The sequence below is a fragment of the Thamnophis sirtalis genome, unplaced genomic scaffold (genome assembly GCF_051295495.1).
Source record: "Thamnophis sirtalis isolate CommonGarterSnake01/CBP01778 unplaced genomic scaffold, rThaSir2_p1.2 scaffold_11, whole genome shotgun sequence".
In the NCBI taxonomy this organism is placed as follows: Eukaryota; Metazoa; Chordata; class Lepidosauria; order Squamata; family Natricidae; genus Thamnophis; species Thamnophis sirtalis.
Genome location: NW_028261391.1, coordinates 65,775,898 through 65,795,123, shown reverse-complemented (window position 1 = coordinate 65,795,123; position 19,226 = coordinate 65,775,898). Strand labels below are relative to the sequence as shown.

Sequence of the window (19,226 nt, the reverse complement as noted above, 5' to 3'; positions counted from 1 at the left end):
ACATTGCTAATGGAAGGAGCCTGCCTGTTTTCTTAGCTATTTGTTCTCTTGTTTTCCCCACTGCTTTAGATTTTCATGTCTTTTTTCATTAGCTTTTAAGTCTTTTTTTTCAACTAGGATAATAGCTAAACTCTATTTCCATCCAATTGCCATTCTAGCTGTTCTCTGTGGGTTGCGTATATTTTGAGTGTGTTGTTTGGAAAGCTAGAAATACTATTCTAGATAGCCTTAATGAGAGAATACATGCCTGAATCTCCAAACAATACTGTTCCCAGAATATGAGAAGTGGCTTGCATTATCTCATCTTTTTAAGTTGCTTTTTTTCTCTTGTTTTGTCTCTTGTCCAGTACTTGCTTCTACATAACTCCGTAAGAAATAATTGACAGCTGTTTGTATTTTATTCTGGCCCATCTACAATTCCTTGTACAAAAACATGAGGCAGCCTTTGGAAAGATTTATTGTGTAACGCTAAAAGAAAATGTTTACCAAATGCAGTTCCAGAGATTATTTAATACTTTCATATATTTGCCAACTCAATGGCACCGAATGCTGATTTTAGATTTTGTTTTCGACACATGTTTAAAATTGCTACGGCTGTATCTAAGTCCACATTTCAATTGATTTTTTTTTAAAGGTAATTCACCAGTTTTCCATTATTACTCAGTGTCTAAACAATCGAAGTATATAAACACTGCTTTGTTGCTAGCCACGACAGGCAGGTGTTTTCCTACCATTTTCTTGCTTATATGAATTTTTATTTCTAGTGTGACTTCTTAACAAATGTGGCAAAAAGGTTTTAAAATTAGATGCAACTCCCTTAACAACCACCTTGCTTATCAATGTAAATTCTGATCTCAATTGTGGTCTCATGTTGAGGTCTACCTGCATACTTTTGATATAATAACATCTTTTTTGTTCATAGAAAAACATAGATGTGTTTACCATTAGGCCACTGTTTTTTTAAAAAAAATAGTGCTTCAATTTAGTTGTGATTTGGATTTAAACCAGAGGTGGGTTCCTACCAGTTCGCACCTATTCGGTAGAACCGGTTCGTCAAATCTACCGAACCGGTTAGAAGAGGTTCCACCAGTGGACCCAGAAAGCAGGCCACACCTACAGAAGAGGTTCCAAAATTGTTTGAAACCCACCACTGGTGGGTGTGTAATATCCCGCAGTTATCTAGGCATTAATAATGATCTAGTAATATCTCCTTATACATTTTAGGGACCTTTCCTTACATAATTGGTGTTTTCTTTCATACTTTTGGATTTCTAATTTCTGTTTCCGTTAGTTGGCAATTGCTAAAACCAATCCCACGTGAAAAAGTATTCAAAGCCTTCTTGATTTTAATTGTCAATTTATTTATTCCTGCACACTGTAATATTTATTCATTTACATCTCTCTGTTTTTCCACTGTTGTGCAAACACAATTCCAGCGGCTGCTAACATGTGTAAAATTAAATATATATTATACTCCCTTTCAAGTAGCCAACAAAATATTTCTGGTTTTAATTCCATATCTTGCTTTACGATTGCTTCTAACTTCTGAATAGCTACTTGGACCGACCTAAGTACTAATTCATAATTTCATATCTGGTCACGTGGGCGGCAAGCCACTCCCATCCGGTCACATGGGTGGCAAGCCACTCCCACAAAGGAGGCCACACCCACAGAGCAGGTTCCAACAATTTTTGAAACCCACCACTGATTTAAACATATTAAAGTCAGTTCCAATTAACTGGACAGCTAGATTTGTCTTATGCTTTTAATGCTGAGGATTATCCATGTATTTGTCTCTGGGTGTAAGCTTCCATAATGAGCCGAGGTGGCGCAGTGGTTAAATGCAGCACTGCAGGCTACTTCAGCTGACTGCAGTTCTGCAGTTCGGCTGTTCAAATCTCACCGGCTCAAGGTTGACTCAGCCTTCCATCCTTCCGAGGTGGGTAAAATGAGGACCCGGATTGTTGTTGGGGGCGATATGCTGACTCTGTAAACCGCTTAGAGAGGGCTGAAAGCCCTATGAAGCGGTATATAAGTCTAACTACTATAATGTGCCAGAGAATCCTATCCTTCGACAGCATGCAGGGGACATCTGCGGGAGATCTTCTGCAAATTCCAAATGTACCCTTAGAATATTAATGCATCGTCATCATCAGAGCCAGCCCAAGAAATTTTTGCACTGCAAGGCAAGAAAGACTTTCCCTATTTCCATAGGCGGCAACTGACCAGATTGATAAATGAAGTTTTCTTCCATACCGCAGAGTGGAAAATGTGCTTCATTTCAGGCGAGGGCAGCAGGTTAGCAGAGGGCGTGCAGAGCATGCTGTGAAGACGCTACAGTTCTGTCCTGCAGCAAAGGAAAAACTCCGGTTCAGTTACTACTGTTCCTCCCAAAAAGCCGACAGCCGAGGCAAACGTCTCATTCGGTTTAGCAGCACGGCAGGCCCTGATCCTCACTCCTTTTAAAACAATTACTTTATTCAGGGCTGCAGCAGCCAGTCAGAACGGGGGGGGGGGTGTTGACTATATTGTTCAGATCTCATGGGGAAAAAGGAAAGCGTGGTTTTGCTCTTCTCCCCTCTTATCTGTAAAATTAGCTTTCCCCTGCTGTGCGGCATAGTGCTAAATTGGTTCCAACCTGCAATCTGAGCTTTTATAGCTTTATGGTGAGAAACTCAAGGAAGAAGGGAAGGATATCACCTCTCCTCTCCTCTCTCTTAAAACATTGTAGAAAGCCGAAAGATTCAAAACACACCAGTGGTGGATTTCAAAAATTGTTCGAACCTACTCTGTGGGTGTGGCCTCCTTTGTGGGAGTGGCTTGATGCCCATGTGACCGGATGGGAGTGGCTTGCCGCCCATGTGACCGGATATGAAGATGTCGACGACACTTGTCAGAACCACCTTAAATTACCTCCCACACAGCACTGGCATGCATAAGAATATGATGTAAACTTGTTTTTTAAAAGGCATCTTTGGTTTGCGTTAAAACAACTTCAACACACGCAATGTTCTGATTGCACCACAAACGCAGTAGTCATCCTTACCTTTCACAGAGGCACTGAGTTTTATAAATAGGAGCATGATAGTGTAGAATAATCATATCCAAGGACCAGTGGTGGGTTTCCAAAAATGTTGGAACCTCTTCTGTAGGTGCGGCCTGCTTTCCGGGTCCACTGGTGGAAACTCTTCTAACCGGTTCGGTAGATTTGACGAACCGGTTCTACCAAATAGGTGCGAACTGGTAGGAACCCACCTCTGAAACACACCCACCCACACTCAAACTCACTACGATACACATTCTTTGTCTGCTAACACTTCTATCCCTAATGGTTTCCTCCAGGATTACCAATTAAAACTTTATAAGTAGTACATCTTTTTTTGTAATATTCATTGTAGTTAGATGCATAGAGTATGTGAAAAAGGCAGTGTATATGATATAATGCGGGATCCTGGATAAGATGCTTTTAAAACCACAATCTGACCTATATACAATCATATTAAGTACTTGTTACTGTGAGGAGTCAGTGGTGCTCTCTGAGTTTAGTTGTTTTAGCAATAGCAATAGCAGTTAGACTTATATACCGCTTCATAGGGCTTTCAGCCCTCTCTAAGCAGTTTACAGAATCAGCATATCGCCCCCACAGTCCGGGTCCTCATTTTACCCACCTCGGAAGGATGGAAGGCTGAGTCAACCTTGAGCTGGTGAGATTTGAACAGCTGAACTGCAGAACTGCAGTCTGCTGAAGTAGCCTGCAGTGCTGCACTCTAACCACTGCGCCACCTCGGCTATTTTCTTGCAGATGTTTCATTACCCAATTAGGTAACAACATCAGTGTTAATCTTAGTGCTAATTTCGGTGATGAAACATTGCAAGAAAACAGCCAAGCTCAGAGACCCACCAAGCCCCCCGCCCATTTCACCCTGAGCTACAAATAGTCTCCTTTATTGGTACTTATATTGTATATCTAAACTGTCCTTCATCCTTGCTTTTACCAGGAATATGTATTAACTTAGGAAAACAAAACTTAATATAGTACAATGGAATAAAAGTAACAAGAAATAGAAAAATATACTACTATACAGTAGAAAAGTATTGGATTTCTATACTTCTCTAATTTATCAGAACTAGCCAAACTGAAAGGATTTTGGGGTAATCTGCAGTGGTGGGATTCAGCCAGTTCGCACCTATTCGGGAGAACCGGTTGGTAACTTTCTAAGTAGTTCAGAGAACTGATTGTTGGAAGAAATCTCCTTTTGTTTTTTTTCCACTTTACAGGGCTAATCCTGTAAGGAAGGCAGGAAGGAAACATTCTAGTGTTGTTTCTAGCCTCATCTTTATTGCCCTGCTTACAGAAACTGCCTCTCCGGTTAACCCTTATTACCATTGTAACAGCTAAGGCGAAGCGCCCATCGACCTGAGTGACCTTGAGTTGGCCACGCCCACCCAGTCACATGACCACCGAGCCCCACCTACCCAGATGGTCATTAGGGCAGAGAACTGGTTGTTAAATTATTTGAATCCCACCACTGGTAGTCTGTATCAACTGGTATTAAAAATCCCCAAAGCTAAAAGTGTTTTTATCCACAGTGGTGAGTGATCATTATATACCTGGTCTGTTCTGCAGAGTATATGTAGGGAGCCACTTGGTTGTGTTAGTGATTAGATTGTTGTTTCTTCGCTGTCTGTATTTCAACTTTTGTAGCATTTGTAATAAGCAGCAGATAGAAGTCATGGGGAATGGATAGTGGAGACAAGGATGAGAATAGCAATAGCAATAGCAGTTAGACTTATATACCGCTTCATAGGGCTTTCAGCCCTCTCTAAGCGGTTTACAGAGTCAGCATATTGCCCCCAACAACAATCCGGGTCCTCATTTTACCCACCTTGGAAGGATGGAAGGCTGAGTCAACCCTGAGCCGGTGAGATTTGAACAGCCGAACTGCAGAACTGCAGTCAGCTGAAGTAGCCTGCAGTGCTGTATTTAACCACTGCGCCACCTTGGCTCAAGAGGATGAAGCCGCAAATTGAAACAAACAAGGTCCTTAAAAGCCAGAGGCTGATTTTTTAGAAGCAGTTATAATTTAGGAAGATCAAAAAACTGAAATTTGACTAAGGTAGAACTAAACATTCTTAATTCTTCTTTATAGATAAGAATCTTTGAATTCTTATCTAAAATGTTATTAATTTTTTTTAAAAAATTGTAGTACTGCAGCTTTTATGCTAGTTCAGTGATTAAACGGTGTCTGAGTTTGAATTCACTCCTAGAATTCCACTTCTTGGGGTCTGATGAGAACACCGCTTAAATTTTCAAACCAAGTTTAATATATCTTTTAGAGGTTTCTTTTAAAAAAAATTAAGCTTGTTTTTGTTCATTTCTTATGAGCTTGTTTTGTTTTCAAAAAGGAGTGAAGAAAAATAGCTAAAAACTCTAGAAAACAGCTCTACGATTCAGAGCCAGATAGTTTCTATGTAACATTTTTAATTTTATTTTATTTTTTCATTTTTTTATCTTTGTATTTGCCAGAATGGCAGTAGATATTTTGGAGACCCTATCATTCTCACAGATGAGATTCACACATTGTAACTTAAATTGCTGTGTTAACATAGAAGATTATCTAAGTATGGTAAACTACCTGTGAATTTTGTTAAGCTAGTAAGAAGAGAAGCAGATATGGGAGTGGCACAAAACTTTGGGTGGAAATGTTCTGAGTGAAATGTAGGGAAGTACATAAAGCCAGATCGTGCCATTCTGTACATCTCTTGTTTCAAAGGATATTTTTTCAATTTGGCACTACAGTATTGATTAGGTTATATTGTTGTTTCCATGACATGTGTCTGTTCCAGTGGTGGGTTTCAAAAATTGTTCGAACCTACTCTGTGGGTGTGGCCTCCTTTGTGGGAGTGGCTTGCCGCCCATGTGACCAGATGGGAGTGGCTTGCCGCCCGTGTGACCGGATATGAAGATGCCGATGACACTTGTCACTTAAGAGCCAAGGTGGCGCAGTGGTTAAATGCAGCACTGCAGGCTACTGCTAGATCAGCAGGTCAGCGGTTCAAATCTCACCGGCTCAGGGTTGACTCAGCCTTCCATCCTTCCAAGGTGGGTAAAATGAGGACCCAGATTGTTGGGGGCAATATGCTGACTCTCTGTAAACTGCTTAGAGAGGCCTGAAAGGCCTATGAAGCGGTATATAAGTCTACTGCTATTGCTATTGCTATTGCTATTGTCAGAACCACCTTAAATTACCTCACACACAGCACTGGCATGCATAAGAATATGATGTAAACTTGTTTTTCAAAAGGCATCTTTGGTTTGCGTTAAAACAACTTCAACACACACAATGTTCTGATTGCACCACAAACGCAGTAGTCATCCTTACCTTTCACAGAGGCACTGAGTTTCATAAACATGAGCATGATAGTGTAGAATAATCCTATCCAAGGACCAGTGGTGGGTTTCAAAAAATGTTGGAACCTCTTCTGTAGGTGTGGCCTGCTTTCCGGGTCCACTGGTGGAACCTCTTCTAACCGGTTCGGTAGATTTGACGAACCGGTTCTACCGAATAGGTGCGAACTGGTAGGAACCCACCTCTGTTCTGCTCATTGCTTTCTGTCCCTCCCTACAGCATATCACTTTCTTTTATTGCCTGTTTATTTCTCAGAAAAAGCCACTCTACAAGGCCTCTATGCATTGGTGTCCGAAATGCATTATCTTTTATAGTTCTACAAACTATATGGATTATGCAGTCTTAATTTTAGACTTGTCTTACATAGGGGACAGGGAAGTGAATGATTATTTAGAATGAGGGTTCCAGCTGAGTGGGCCCAGAAAACCTGAACCCATTCTGATTGTAGAAAGAGTGTGTAGCGAAACCATCAAAGTTTAATAGAAATCACAGCTGGAGAGAAATCTTCTTGCCAAATAGGGTGAGCTTCTTCATTTTTTTTCCCCTTGCAAAAAATTATTTTATTTTAGCTTCACTGCTGTAATTAAGGGGGAGCTTACTCTAATTCCATTACCAAAAAGGTCATTGAACCAGCAGAGCCTCCTTGTAGCTCTCACTGGGAGCGTATGAAAGAGACAATATATATTAAATATGTTTAGGAAATTAAGAGAGACGGGATAGGAAAAAGAGAGAATGTGTGAAGGGGAGAGACTCAATATCTATTTCAGGAACAATACTAGAGCAATTTAAGAAGTACCTTCCTAGTGTCCACTGAGGTAGGATCAGCTTGGTATTTTATATCACAATGAACAGATTGAGATGTGTGATCTACTTCTGTTTTCCAGCAGACTCCTGAGATTCCCTATCAGAAACAAGTGCAAATTAATCATTCTGGGAATAGACAATTAAAATTGTAGAAAAGAACTTGAGCTCAGCCTAAGAATATATTTTCAGTTCCAGAACAGATGTCTGTTTATGTCTTTACACATAAAAACACATGCTAATTTTTTTTTCTCAACCGCCTTCATTTTAGCAACTTGAGTATTGTTATTGGTATGAGAGAAAGCTAATTTGTTATCATAGTGGACCCAAATTTATTTTCTGCCCATTCATCATCGTTATTAATAGCAAATGTTATTTGAGCTCCAATCTTGGTGAAACCAAATTAGCACCATTAGCCCTAAATTTATAGTTTTGGAAAGTTATTCTTTAATTTGTCATATTTTTTATTATCAAATTAGGGAGGAGCGATTATTTTCTCTCATACAATATATTAAAATAACCTGGCTGGCACAATGCCTTTGGGTTGCTTTGGTTGATAGGAAAGATGCCATGTTGATGGATTTTCAGGTCTTTTAGGTTAGCAATTCAGCACATCCAAACAGTATAATCAAATAATTCCTTAATTCCCAGACCTATTCAAAAGTGTACAAGAATAAGCATGCATAAGGGCTAACATAAGGTTAGAGCAGGGCAGTTAAATCTGATTATTCCAATTTACTTTGAAAAGTATTGTACAGGTCAGAGGTGGGTTCCTACCAGTTCGCACCTATTCGGTAGAACCGGTTCGTCAAATCTACCGAACCGGTTAGAAGAGGTTCCACCAGTGGACCCGGAAAGCAGGCCACACCTACAGAAGAGGTTCCAAAAAATTTTGAAACCCACCACTGGTCCTTGGATATGATTATTCTACACTATCATGCTCCTATTTATAAAACTCAGTGCCTCTGTGAAAGGTAAGGATGACTACTGCGTTTGTGGTGCAATCAGAACATTGTGTGTGTTGAAGTTGTTTTAACACAAACCAAAGATGCCTTTTAAAAAACAAATTTACATCATATTCTTATGCATGGCAGTGCTGTGTGTGAGGTAATTTAAGGTGGTTCTGACAAGTGTCGTTGGCATCTTCATATCCGGTCACATGGGCGGCAGGCCACTCCCATCCGGTCACATGGGTGGCAAGCCACTCCCACAAAGGAGGCCACACCCACAGAGTTGGTTCGAACAATTTTTGAAACCCACCACTGGTACAGGTGAACTTCAAAGTTTATTATAGAAAAGGGAAGTCATAAGCCAGACAGTTTTGGGTGGTTGATATTTCTTCATAAAGAATAGCATAAATGTTGGTTGGATAGTTGTTTTTTTTTTAAAATCCTCAAACTTAAGCATATGACTTTGGCGTTTTAATAAAATTACATGTTAAAATGGACTGACATTGACACCAGCATCACCTTCGTTCATCTCCTTGTGTTTCTAAATAGCATAAAGCCAGTTCTGGGCTTCGTTGGGAAATATGATTCTGGCAAAATACATATATCTTTTGACAAGAAGGCCAGCTGCTTTTTCCTGGGTAAACCTATAGAAGAGTCTCAGTTCCAAAGATCTAGGTTTATTCATCCATTTTACATTGGAATCTCAATAATCAGTCATTTGGGCTAATGGCCATTTATTAATTTGTCTTTTATTCCGAATCAGATTACCTTGTTCACTAATCTTCTCACATTTCCACTCCAAGAAGCTTAACAGAAAGCTACATAAATTGCGATAAATTTCTGCCCCCAAAATAGAGAAAGCCTATCTGTAGTCGAATATCTGTGTCAAACAGCGGGCTGCTGCAATATGTTTATGAAATAAATTACACCAATAATGTATCTTTTGTGATGCATACCTTAATTCTTGACAATTATTTCCCCAGTGGCTGTCTTAAAGTTGTAGCATGTACAAAACCTTGTACTGTGGAAATGGAAATGAAATGTCGGTGCTGCTTAAGAAGGCTTTAATTTGTAATCACAGGTAGTCTTGTTAGGAAAAAAAAATAAAATGATTAAAAACAGTTTAGGGAGCTAGCAAGTGAAGAGGCTAATGATCGTACACAGTTTTTTAGTCATGGTGAGACAGCACTACTTCCTTGAAATGTAAAAGTATATTAATGAATTCGATCCTTCAATTTAAAAAAAATTGCTGTTTCGTAAATGACACAAGGAGTGTGAAATGGTATATCATGTATGGTTTGCAATTGGTTTTCCTTTTCTTAATTTTTAATAGATGCACATGGATTCTCAGGAAGCAACAGAAAGCAAAGCAGGAGAGACAAATACCACGAAGTTGCATCTGATTCCTTTCTGGAGCAATCATCTAAAAAGGAATTAATAATAAATGGTAGGATTTCTTTGAAAGACAAACATCTACCCAAAGGTACATCAGAGTCCAAAGAGAGAAATGCTCAAGTTTTGCAAAACCACAAGTTTTCTGATCTTGCACACCACATCAAGGTATCATCAAAATCGTTATTGGATGAAAATGATTGTAACGGGAAAGTTCCATGCTCCAAAGGTAAGCATAGCTTCAATTATAAGGAGTAAAATTTTACATTATAATTAAATGGCATAGTATGGTTTCTCTGTAGCGGTCTGCTTTGAAATGTTTGCATTGGAATGCAATGGATTCCCATGCATTTATATAAAGCCAGGATGATGTCAATGGTCTTTAGCAGAAACTTTCATCAACCCCTTCATAAAGTTTCAGTTTGTTCATCAATCCACAAACATTTATTATATGAAATAATTTAATAAATGCTATTTTCAATAATATTCAACTATTATTACTACTACTACTACTACTACTACTACTACTACTACTACTACTACTACTGCCATTAATGCCATTAAGGCCAAAATCGAAAAGTCCTCTGATGATGCCAAATGCAGACTTTGCAAAGAAGCTGATGAAACTGTTGAATTGAATTGAATTGAATTGAATTGATTTTATTTGTAGGCCGCCCTTTTCCCTGAGGGGACTCAGGGCGGCTCACAGAAAACCAGGGAGGGGGGAATACAACACTAAGACGATAACACATAATAAAATAATACGCAACATGCATACAACATTCGGGCGGGGTAGTGGTCCTTATCCCCAGGCCTGACGGGCGAGCCAGTTCTTCAAGGCTGTGCGGAAGGCCTGGACGGTGGAGAGGGTACGAATCTCTACGGGGAGCTCGTTCCAAAGGGTCGGGGCCGCTGCTGAGAAGGCCCTCCTCCTTGTAGTTGCCAGCCGACACTGGCTGGCCGATGGAATGCGGAGGAGGCCTAACCTATGAGATCTTATAGGTCGTAGGGAGGTAATTGGCAGAAGGCGGTCTCTCAAGTATCCAGATCCACTGCCATGTAGGGCTTTATGGGTGATCAATAGCACCTTGAAGCGCATCCGGAGATCGACAGGTAGCCAGCGCAGCTCGCGGAGGATAGGTGTAATGCGGGTGAATCGGGGTGCACCCGCAATCACTCGCGCGGCTGCGTTCTGCACTAGCTGAAGTCGCCGGATGCTCTTCAAGGGCAGCCCCATGTAGAGCACATTGCAGTATTCCAGCCTAGAAATCACGAGGGCCCGAGTGACTGTTGTGAGGGCCTCCCGGTTCAGGTAGGGTCGCAACTGGCGCACCAGGCGTACCTGGGCGAATGCCCCCCTGGTCACAGCCGCTATATGATGGTCGAATGACAGCTGTGGATCCAGGAGGACTCCCAAGTTGCGAACCCTCTCTGAGGGGTGTAGAATTTGACCCCCCAGCCTGAGTGTTGGATTAGTGGCCGAATTTTTGGGAGGAAAACACAACAGCCACTCGGTCTTTTCTGGGTTGAGCACAAGCTTGTTAATCCTCATCCAGTCCATAACGGCTTCAAGCCCCCGGTCCATTACGTCAACCGCTTCATTGATTTGGCACGGGGCGGACAGATACAATTGAGTATCGTCCGCGTATTGATGGTATCTAATCCCGTGCCTACGGATGATCTCTCCCAGCGGTTTCATGTAAATGTTAAATAGTAGGGGGGATAAGACCGAACCCTGCGGCACCCCATATTTCAGGGGCCTTGGGGACGATCTCTGCCCTCCCACTAACACCGACTGCGACCTGTCCGAGAGGTAGGAGGAGAACCACCGTAGCACGGTGCCTCCCACTCCCACCTCCCGCAGTCTTCGCAGAAGGATACCATGGTCGATGGTATCGAAAGCCGCTGAGAGGTCAAGGAGGACCAGGATGGAGGGATGTCCTTCATCTCTGGCTCTCCAAAGATCATCCATCAATGCGACCAAGGCGGTTTCAGTGCTGTAACCGGGTCTGAAGCCTGACTGGAAGGGGTCTAGGTAGTCTGCTTCCTCCAAGGACCGTTGGAGCTGGAAGGCCACCACCTTCTCAACAACCTTCCCCAGAAAGGGGAGGTTGGAGACCGGGCGGTAGTTGTTAAGGATCACATACTTAGCTGCTGTAAAAAAATCACGCAGACTGATTATAAATTGTGGCACAATTCAGTAGCACAAATGATCCATTGGAATTTGTGCAAAAATTATAATATTAAAACAGCAACAAACTGGTGGGAACAGCAGCCTGAAAAAGTCACCGAAAATCAGATGGTCAAGATCTTGTGGGATTTCCGCATACAAACGGACAAAATACTGGCACATAAATACACCAGACATCACACTGGTTGAGAAAAATAAGGTCACAATCATAGACATCGCAATACCAGGTGATAGCAGGGTCGCCGAGAAGGAACATGAAAAAATCGCAAGATACCAGGACTTAAAAATAGAAATTCAACGACTATGGCACAAACCAGCAGTGGTAATTCCAGTGGTAATTGGCACACTGGGTGCTATTCCAAAAGCACTGGAATTACATTTGAAACAGTTAAAAATTGACAAAATCACCATCAGTCAAATGCAAAAAGCCGCACTGCTTGGATCTGCACGCATATTACGAAAATACGTTATGACGTCCTAGGCCCCTGGGTGGGGCCTGACTAGTAACCAATGCCAAATCCGGCGAAACAACTGGCCGCTGTGATATAATTGTATAATAATAATAATAACAACAACAACATAATACGTCAAGACTCTAGAAAGAGTGCAGAGAAGAGCAGCAAAGAGGATTAGGGGACTGGAGGCTAAAACATATGAAGAACAGCTGCAGGAACTGGGTATGTCTAGTTTAATGGAAAGAAGGTTTAGGAGTGACAGCATAACAATGTTCCAATATCTAAGGGACTGATACAAAGAAGAGAAGGTGGTCAACCTATTCTCAAAGCATCTGAAGGCAGAAAAAAAGCAATGGGTGGAAACTAATCAAGGAGAGAACCAACCTAGAACTAAGAAATTTCCTGACAGTTAGAACAATTCAGAGGTGGGTTCCTACCAGTTCGCACCTATTCGGTAGAACCGGTTCGTCAAATCTACCAAACCGGTTAGAAGAGATTCCACCAGTGGACCCGGAAAGCAGGCCATACCTACAGAAGAGGTTCCAAAATTTTTTGAAACCCACCGCTGGTGGGTGTGTAATGTCCCGCAGTTATCTACACATTAATAATGATCTAGTAATATTTCCTTATACATTTTAGGGAACTTTCCTTACATAATTGGTGATTTCTTTCATACTTTTGGATTTCTAATTTCTGTTTCCGTTAGTTGACAATTGCTAAAACCAATCCCACGTGAAAAAGTATTCAAAGCCTTCTTGATTTTAATTGTCAATTTATTTATTCATGCCCATTGTAATATTTATTCATTTACATATCTCTGTTTTCCACTGTTGTGCAAACACAATTCCAGCAGCTGCTAATATGTGTAAAATTAAATATATATTATACTCCCTTTCAAATAGCCAACAAAATATTTCTGGTTTAAATTCCATATCTTGCTTTACGATGGCTTCTAACCACTAACTTCTGAATAGCTACTTGGACCGACCTAAGTACTAATTCATAATTTCATATCCGGCCACATGGGCGGCAAGCCACTCCCATCCGGTCACATGGGTGGCAAGCCACTCCCACAAAGGAGGCCACAACCACAGAGTAGGTTCCAACGATTTTTGAAACCCACCACTGAAAGACAGCAACAGACAGTAAATGCAGACTCTGCAAAGAAGCTGAAGAAACAGTTGACCATCTAGTTAAGCTCTGCAAGAAGACCGAACAGATTGACTGCAACAGTGGCATGACAAAATACCAAAAGGTGCATTGGAAGAACTGCAAAAAATACCATTTGCCTGCAAGCAATAATTAGTGGGAACCACAAAATAATCCAAGCAACTATCAATAAAATATTTTATACTGTTCCCAAAAAGGTGCAGAACATAGTTTGTTTGTTTGCTGGTCTGAAAAAGTTTCTAGTATGTACAAAATAATTTCTTTCTGCAACTGGCTCTCTGAAACAATGTGCTAGGTTTATTGTCAGTTTGGCAAGAAAGGGACATCAATGATGCTTTATTTGTTATTCTAATTAAACCTGCATTTTTTAGTGAGAGGATCATATAGCATTTTGTAAATGGCTATTTGAATTTCAGATGCAACTTCCTCTCTGAATTAATAAATTAAACGAGAAAATGTTGATCATAAAAGAACACTTAATCAGGATAATAAATAATGAAAACAATTTAAAAATCTGACTAGATTAATTTATAATGAATGGGTATCATGTTTTAATATTTATTTTATTAGTTTCTCATCTATTAGTAATAGCACTTTAGGGGGTATAATTGCCAGAGAAAGAATAATCCAGAATATAAACATATTCTATCCATCATTAGTGAAGCAACTAAAGTTAGATCAAAACATTCCATATATGATGTTATGAGTAGAAATGTGTAATTGGTGTAGAAGTATATTATAAACTCTGTTGAATTCTTTGAGAATGTTCCAGAGGTGGGTTCCTACCAGTTCGCACCTATTTGGTAGAACCGGTTCGTCAAATCTACCAAACCGGTTAGAAGAGGTTCCACCAGTGGACCCAGAAAGCAGGCCACACCTACAGAAGAGGTTCCAAGATTTTTTGAAACCCACCACTGGTCCTTGGATATGATTATTCTACACTATCATGCTCATATCTATAAAACTCAGGGCCTCTGTGAAAGGTAAGGATGACTACTGCGTTTGTGGTGCAATCAGAACGTTGCGTGTGTTGACGTTGTTTTAACACAAACCAAAGATGCCTTTTAAAAAACAAGATTACATCCTATTCTTATGCATGCCAGTGCTGTGTGTGAGGTAATTTAAGGTGGTTCTGACAAGTGTCGTCGGCATCTTCATATCCGGTCACATGGGCGGCAAGCCACTCCCATCCGGTCACATGGGCAGAAAGCCACTCCCACAAAGGGAGCCACACCCACAGAGTAGGTTCAAACAATTTTTGAAACCCACCACTGGAATGTTCCACCCCATTGACCACCTCACCCACATTGTAGTAGATGAACATTAGTATTAAGTACAGTTTCTGAAAGTATGCTGGTGAATGTAACATGGCACTTGCTTTTAAAACGAGCTTCCATCAGAGGAATTCACATTTTAAAAGCTGGATAAAATGCTAAATGTCAAAGGATTAAAGTAAAATTATCTGCATCAAAATAAGTTGTTGCAATTTTCATTAGTTGTTACATAAATTAGAGGTTGGATATAAAGCCTTTAAGTTATAAGAATTTGCAAACGTAAATCATTAGGACAATTTACAGTTCAGAACAATGAGAACTGCCAGTCTAGGATATTGCCTAATTAAAGTGAAATGGGTAGTAAAATAAATAGGATTTTTCAAGGGTGAAGTGCTCTGAAGTCTGCTACTGTTTCGCTTCGCGCGCATGTGTGTGTGAAGCGAACCGGTAGCAGACTTCAGAGAATTTCACCCCTGAAGGTAAGTAGAACAGGGAGGGGGGGAATAGGTTTAGGTTTATTAATTTATATGCCGCCCTTCTCCCAAGGATTCAGGGCAGCGTACAACATTAAAAGAAACACATAATACAAAAGTTTAAAAAAATTAAATAGAATATCCCAAATAAACCCAATTAGAAAGACAATAACATTTTTTTAAAAAAATTCAAATTAAAATTAACAATGATCAACAATTTGTTTTGTTTTGTTCAGGCCATGCTGGCTTGCTGGAAAAGCCAACTTTTTAGGGCGCGTCGGAAGGACCGGAGGTCGGGGATTATACGAAGCTCCGGGGCAGCTCATTCCAGAGGGAAGGCGCTCCCACAGAGAAGGCTCTCCCCCTGGGGGTCGCTAGCTGACACTGTCTGGCCGACGGCACCCTGAGGAGGCCAACTCTGTGGGATCGCACTGGACGGTGGGAGGCTACTGGTGGCAGTAGGTGGTCTCGCAGGTATCCTGGGCCTAAGCCATGGAGTTTAGGAATAACTGTGCATGCAATTTAGATTCGCTAGAAAGCAGGATTTCCTGCTAGTTTGACTTTTTCACAGCTGCTGCATATAGAATTGGCATCTCCTGGGTGCTAGTCCCCATAATACACCATTTTTTTTCCTGGTTAGTTACAGACATCCCGGAAGCTAGAGGCCTTTTGCCCTAATCTCTTTCACTTTAGACTTACTTGAACAGAACAGCATCTGCCATCAGGGTGACTGTTCAACCAGTTTAAAGAGGTCGTTCTACAGCTATTCTGGAGAGACTTAGAGATCAATAAAGTAACATGACAGCATTTGCCTTTAGACTCTTTAGAGTTGAGGAGGAAGAAAACAATAAAGACAAATAAAAATTACACTTCTTATAATGGCTTGATGGAAACAAGTCAAAAGGTCTGAGTGAATGCTTTTAGGGGGTGGGGGGTAGGGAGCAGTGGTGGGTTTCAAAAATTGCTCGAACCTACTCTGTGGGTGTGGCCTCCTTTGTGGGAGTGGCTTGCCACCCATGTGACCGGATGGGAGTGGCTTGCCGCCCATGTGACCGGATGGGAGTGGCTTGCTGCCCATGTGACCGGATATGAAGATGCCGACGACACTTGTCAGAACCACCTTAAACTACCTCACACACAGCACTGGCATGCATAAGAATAGGATGTAAACTTGTTTTTTAAAAGGCATCTTTGGTTTGCGTTAAAACAACTTCAACACACGCAATGTTCTGATTGCACCACAAACGCAGTAGTCATCCTTACCTTTCACAGAGGCACTGAGTTTTATAAATATGAGCTTGATAGTGTAGAATAATCATATCCAAGGACCGGTGGTGGGTTTCAAAAAATTTTGGAACCTCTTCTGCAGGTGTGGCCTGCTTTCCGGGTCCACTGGTGGAACCTCTTCTAACCGGTTCGGTAGATTTGATGAACCGGTTCTACCGAATAGGTGCGAACTGGTAGGAACCCACCTCTGGTAGGGAGACTAGTCGACTCTGGCCTCAGCAAGCAGATGGAAAACTATTTCTTCTATTGCCACCTCTTTCTGTGCTCAGAAAAAACCTGAAAGGATTTTGAAATATACAATATATAGATTCTGTCTTTTCATTTTCTCCTGGTGTATAATTAGTTAAATGCAATAGGCCTGGTATTCACCCAGATTTAGTGGATCTCCAGCTGAAGGAAAACTTTCGCAATACTTTTTGCTTATTTATGAAACTTTGTATGATTTGACTCCCAGGGTTAAACAAGCACAAAACTCTACATTCTCTACTCAACAACTTCAAGTATATATTTCTTTTATAGATGCCTCCTGGGTTTAAAAATATCTAGAAGAATCGAAAAACAAATTGGCTACCATCCCTTAATAAATAAGCCTTTCTGTCTTTCTTAGGTGATTACAAATTATATGGGTCAACCAGCCCTTCCGAAGAACATAAGATAAATGTGAAGAAAGAGATGGTCAATAGGTTAACCACCTCTGCAGCCCATGAACCAGATGTTCCTTGTGAGAAATATGAAGCTTTCCAATATTCAGAGGTCTGCTTAGAGCCTGAGAAAATTCCTCCAAGCCCACTGACTCTCAGGGTAAAATATCCACATTCCCTGCTAACTCTTCATATGATTATTGATATGCTTATTTCCTTGGAAATCCATTAGGTAAAAAGACATTTATTGCTCCTATGTTTTTTTTAAAAGCACCGAAACAATAGTTTTATGAAAGTGCTCTTATTGCTGAGAAGCAGTAAGCAATTTGCTTACATCATACACTGAGAAGTGAATTTGGAAATGACTTATCTAGTATCCTGGTTTACCCATGCTAATATTTGTGTATATATTGTATACTTTTTCTTACCATCTCCCTCCTCATTATTTACAGTTATTATTAATCTGGTAATTCCCCTTAACTGCAGAAGATTAGGTGAATTCATATCCTAGGATTTCTATACAACTAGCTCTGGGAAAAATATCTCTCTTACTCAAATCCAGAATACTGAATATTTTTGATAGAGTGATTATGTAAAGAAGATGGATACACCTGGTTACAGCCATAATCTGCCCCCTCTGAGGTTGGGGGTGGTGGAATCTTTGGCTTTTGAATTATATTAAGTATATTTTAGTGTTTACATTACAATTCCTAGGTTTTTTTTATCCCCAAAATAGCAGAAAACCAACTAATTTTCAGTAATAGGGTTGAAGCAGGCTCAGGGTATTATTTTACATGTGGTCCTTGGAATTTGAGCTGTCCATCCTGATTTTAAATAGCACACGCAAAATATAGTCCATTCAAGTATTAGACTTGCATAAGATATGCAAGATTGAATGAAGGGACCAGGCCCTGTGTTCCTTATTTCTTTATATTTAGTGGGCTCTTAACTGATCTACCATTTTTGGAGTTCTGCAATGAGTTTTTACTTGCATTAACTTCAGGAAAACCACGTTGGTTATACACAGGCTTCTATTCAAATTCCCAATGTAAGTATTATTGGAACATAGGAAATTGAAGACATTTTATGTCCTCTTCAATTCTTTATTATTGTATTCTTATTTTATTGTAAGCCAGCTGGAATTGCTTTGGATGGTGAGATGGGCAGCATAAAACTTTTATAAACAAATAAATAAATATCCTACTAGAACAAAATGAACACATTTGATTAAGGAATATGTACACAGCACCGTGGCACGACAAAACCGCAGTCCACTAAAGCGCGCCCGATTAAAGCACGTCGCTGACGTCATCAGCAGCGCGACAACAGCGACCGCGGAGAAAAAAGGGCGCTTTAAAAAGCGCTTTGAAAGCAAGCCGATTCAAGTTAAGGTAAGGGTTAGGTTTAGGGTTAGGGTTAGGGTTAGGGTTAGGTTAAGGGTTAGGTTTAAGTTTAGGGTTAGGTTAAGGGTTAGGGTTAGGTTTAGCATTAGGTTAAGGGTTAGGTTTAGAATTAGGTTTAGGGTTAGGTTTAGGGTTAGGTTTCGGGGGGTTAGGTTTAGGCTTAGGGGTTAATTTCAGCTTTAGCGCTCACAGCGTGCTTTTTTTGTCGCGCTGTGATGACGTCAGGTACGCGGTTTCGTCAAGCGCGCTTTAGTCGAACGCGGTTTTGTGGTGGAACCCACAGCACTGGTTATCGTCTCTCATACATGTGGCAAAAGCCAGTACCCATTTTTCTATGAGGTTGCACAGTCTACATTGCCAAAAGATGCCCCATTACAGCCACTGTAGCTAGAATTTCAGATGACTGATTTGAAAAGAAAACTTCCTGATCCTTTCCTGGGAAGATAGAAAAATATCACTAAGGGTGACTGAATGATGTCCTTTTTATTTCTGCTTATTTCAGGAGGCCCTGGAAGTTCACAAGCCTCATTTTATTTCCCACTCACAAGAACGATTAAAAAAACTTGAACACATAGTACAACTGAGGAAAGCACAACAAAGTGAGGATTTGGGGAAAAAACAAGGAACTGCTCTATCCAGCAAGCTTTCCCCTACTCCCATTACAAGTAAGAAGAAACAATATACAGTTCCTCATCCACTGAGTGGTAAGTTGAGTTATGTAAGCTCCATTAAGTCTACTGCAAAATTTGTCTTTTGTCTTATGTATGCATGCTACTCTT

At 40.6% G+C, this 19,226-nt stretch overlaps 1 protein-coding gene across 1 annotated transcript in view; it reads left to right on the top strand.

Annotated features, from left to right (window-relative positions):
• CUNH10orf90 (chromosome unknown C10orf90 homolog) overlaps positions 1-19,226 on the top strand; it is a 92,238-nt gene that overhangs the window by 42,137 nt on the left and 30,875 nt on the right. Inside the window, exons 3-5 of the mRNA XM_087725974.1 lie at positions 9,495-9,782; positions 17,011-17,204; positions 18,950-19,151. Of these exons, the coding sequence (XP_087582100.1) occupies positions 9,495-9,782; positions 17,011-17,204; positions 18,950-19,151 (684 nt within the window). The remainder of the gene's footprint in view (positions 1-9,494; positions 9,783-17,010; positions 17,205-18,949; positions 19,152-19,226) is intronic.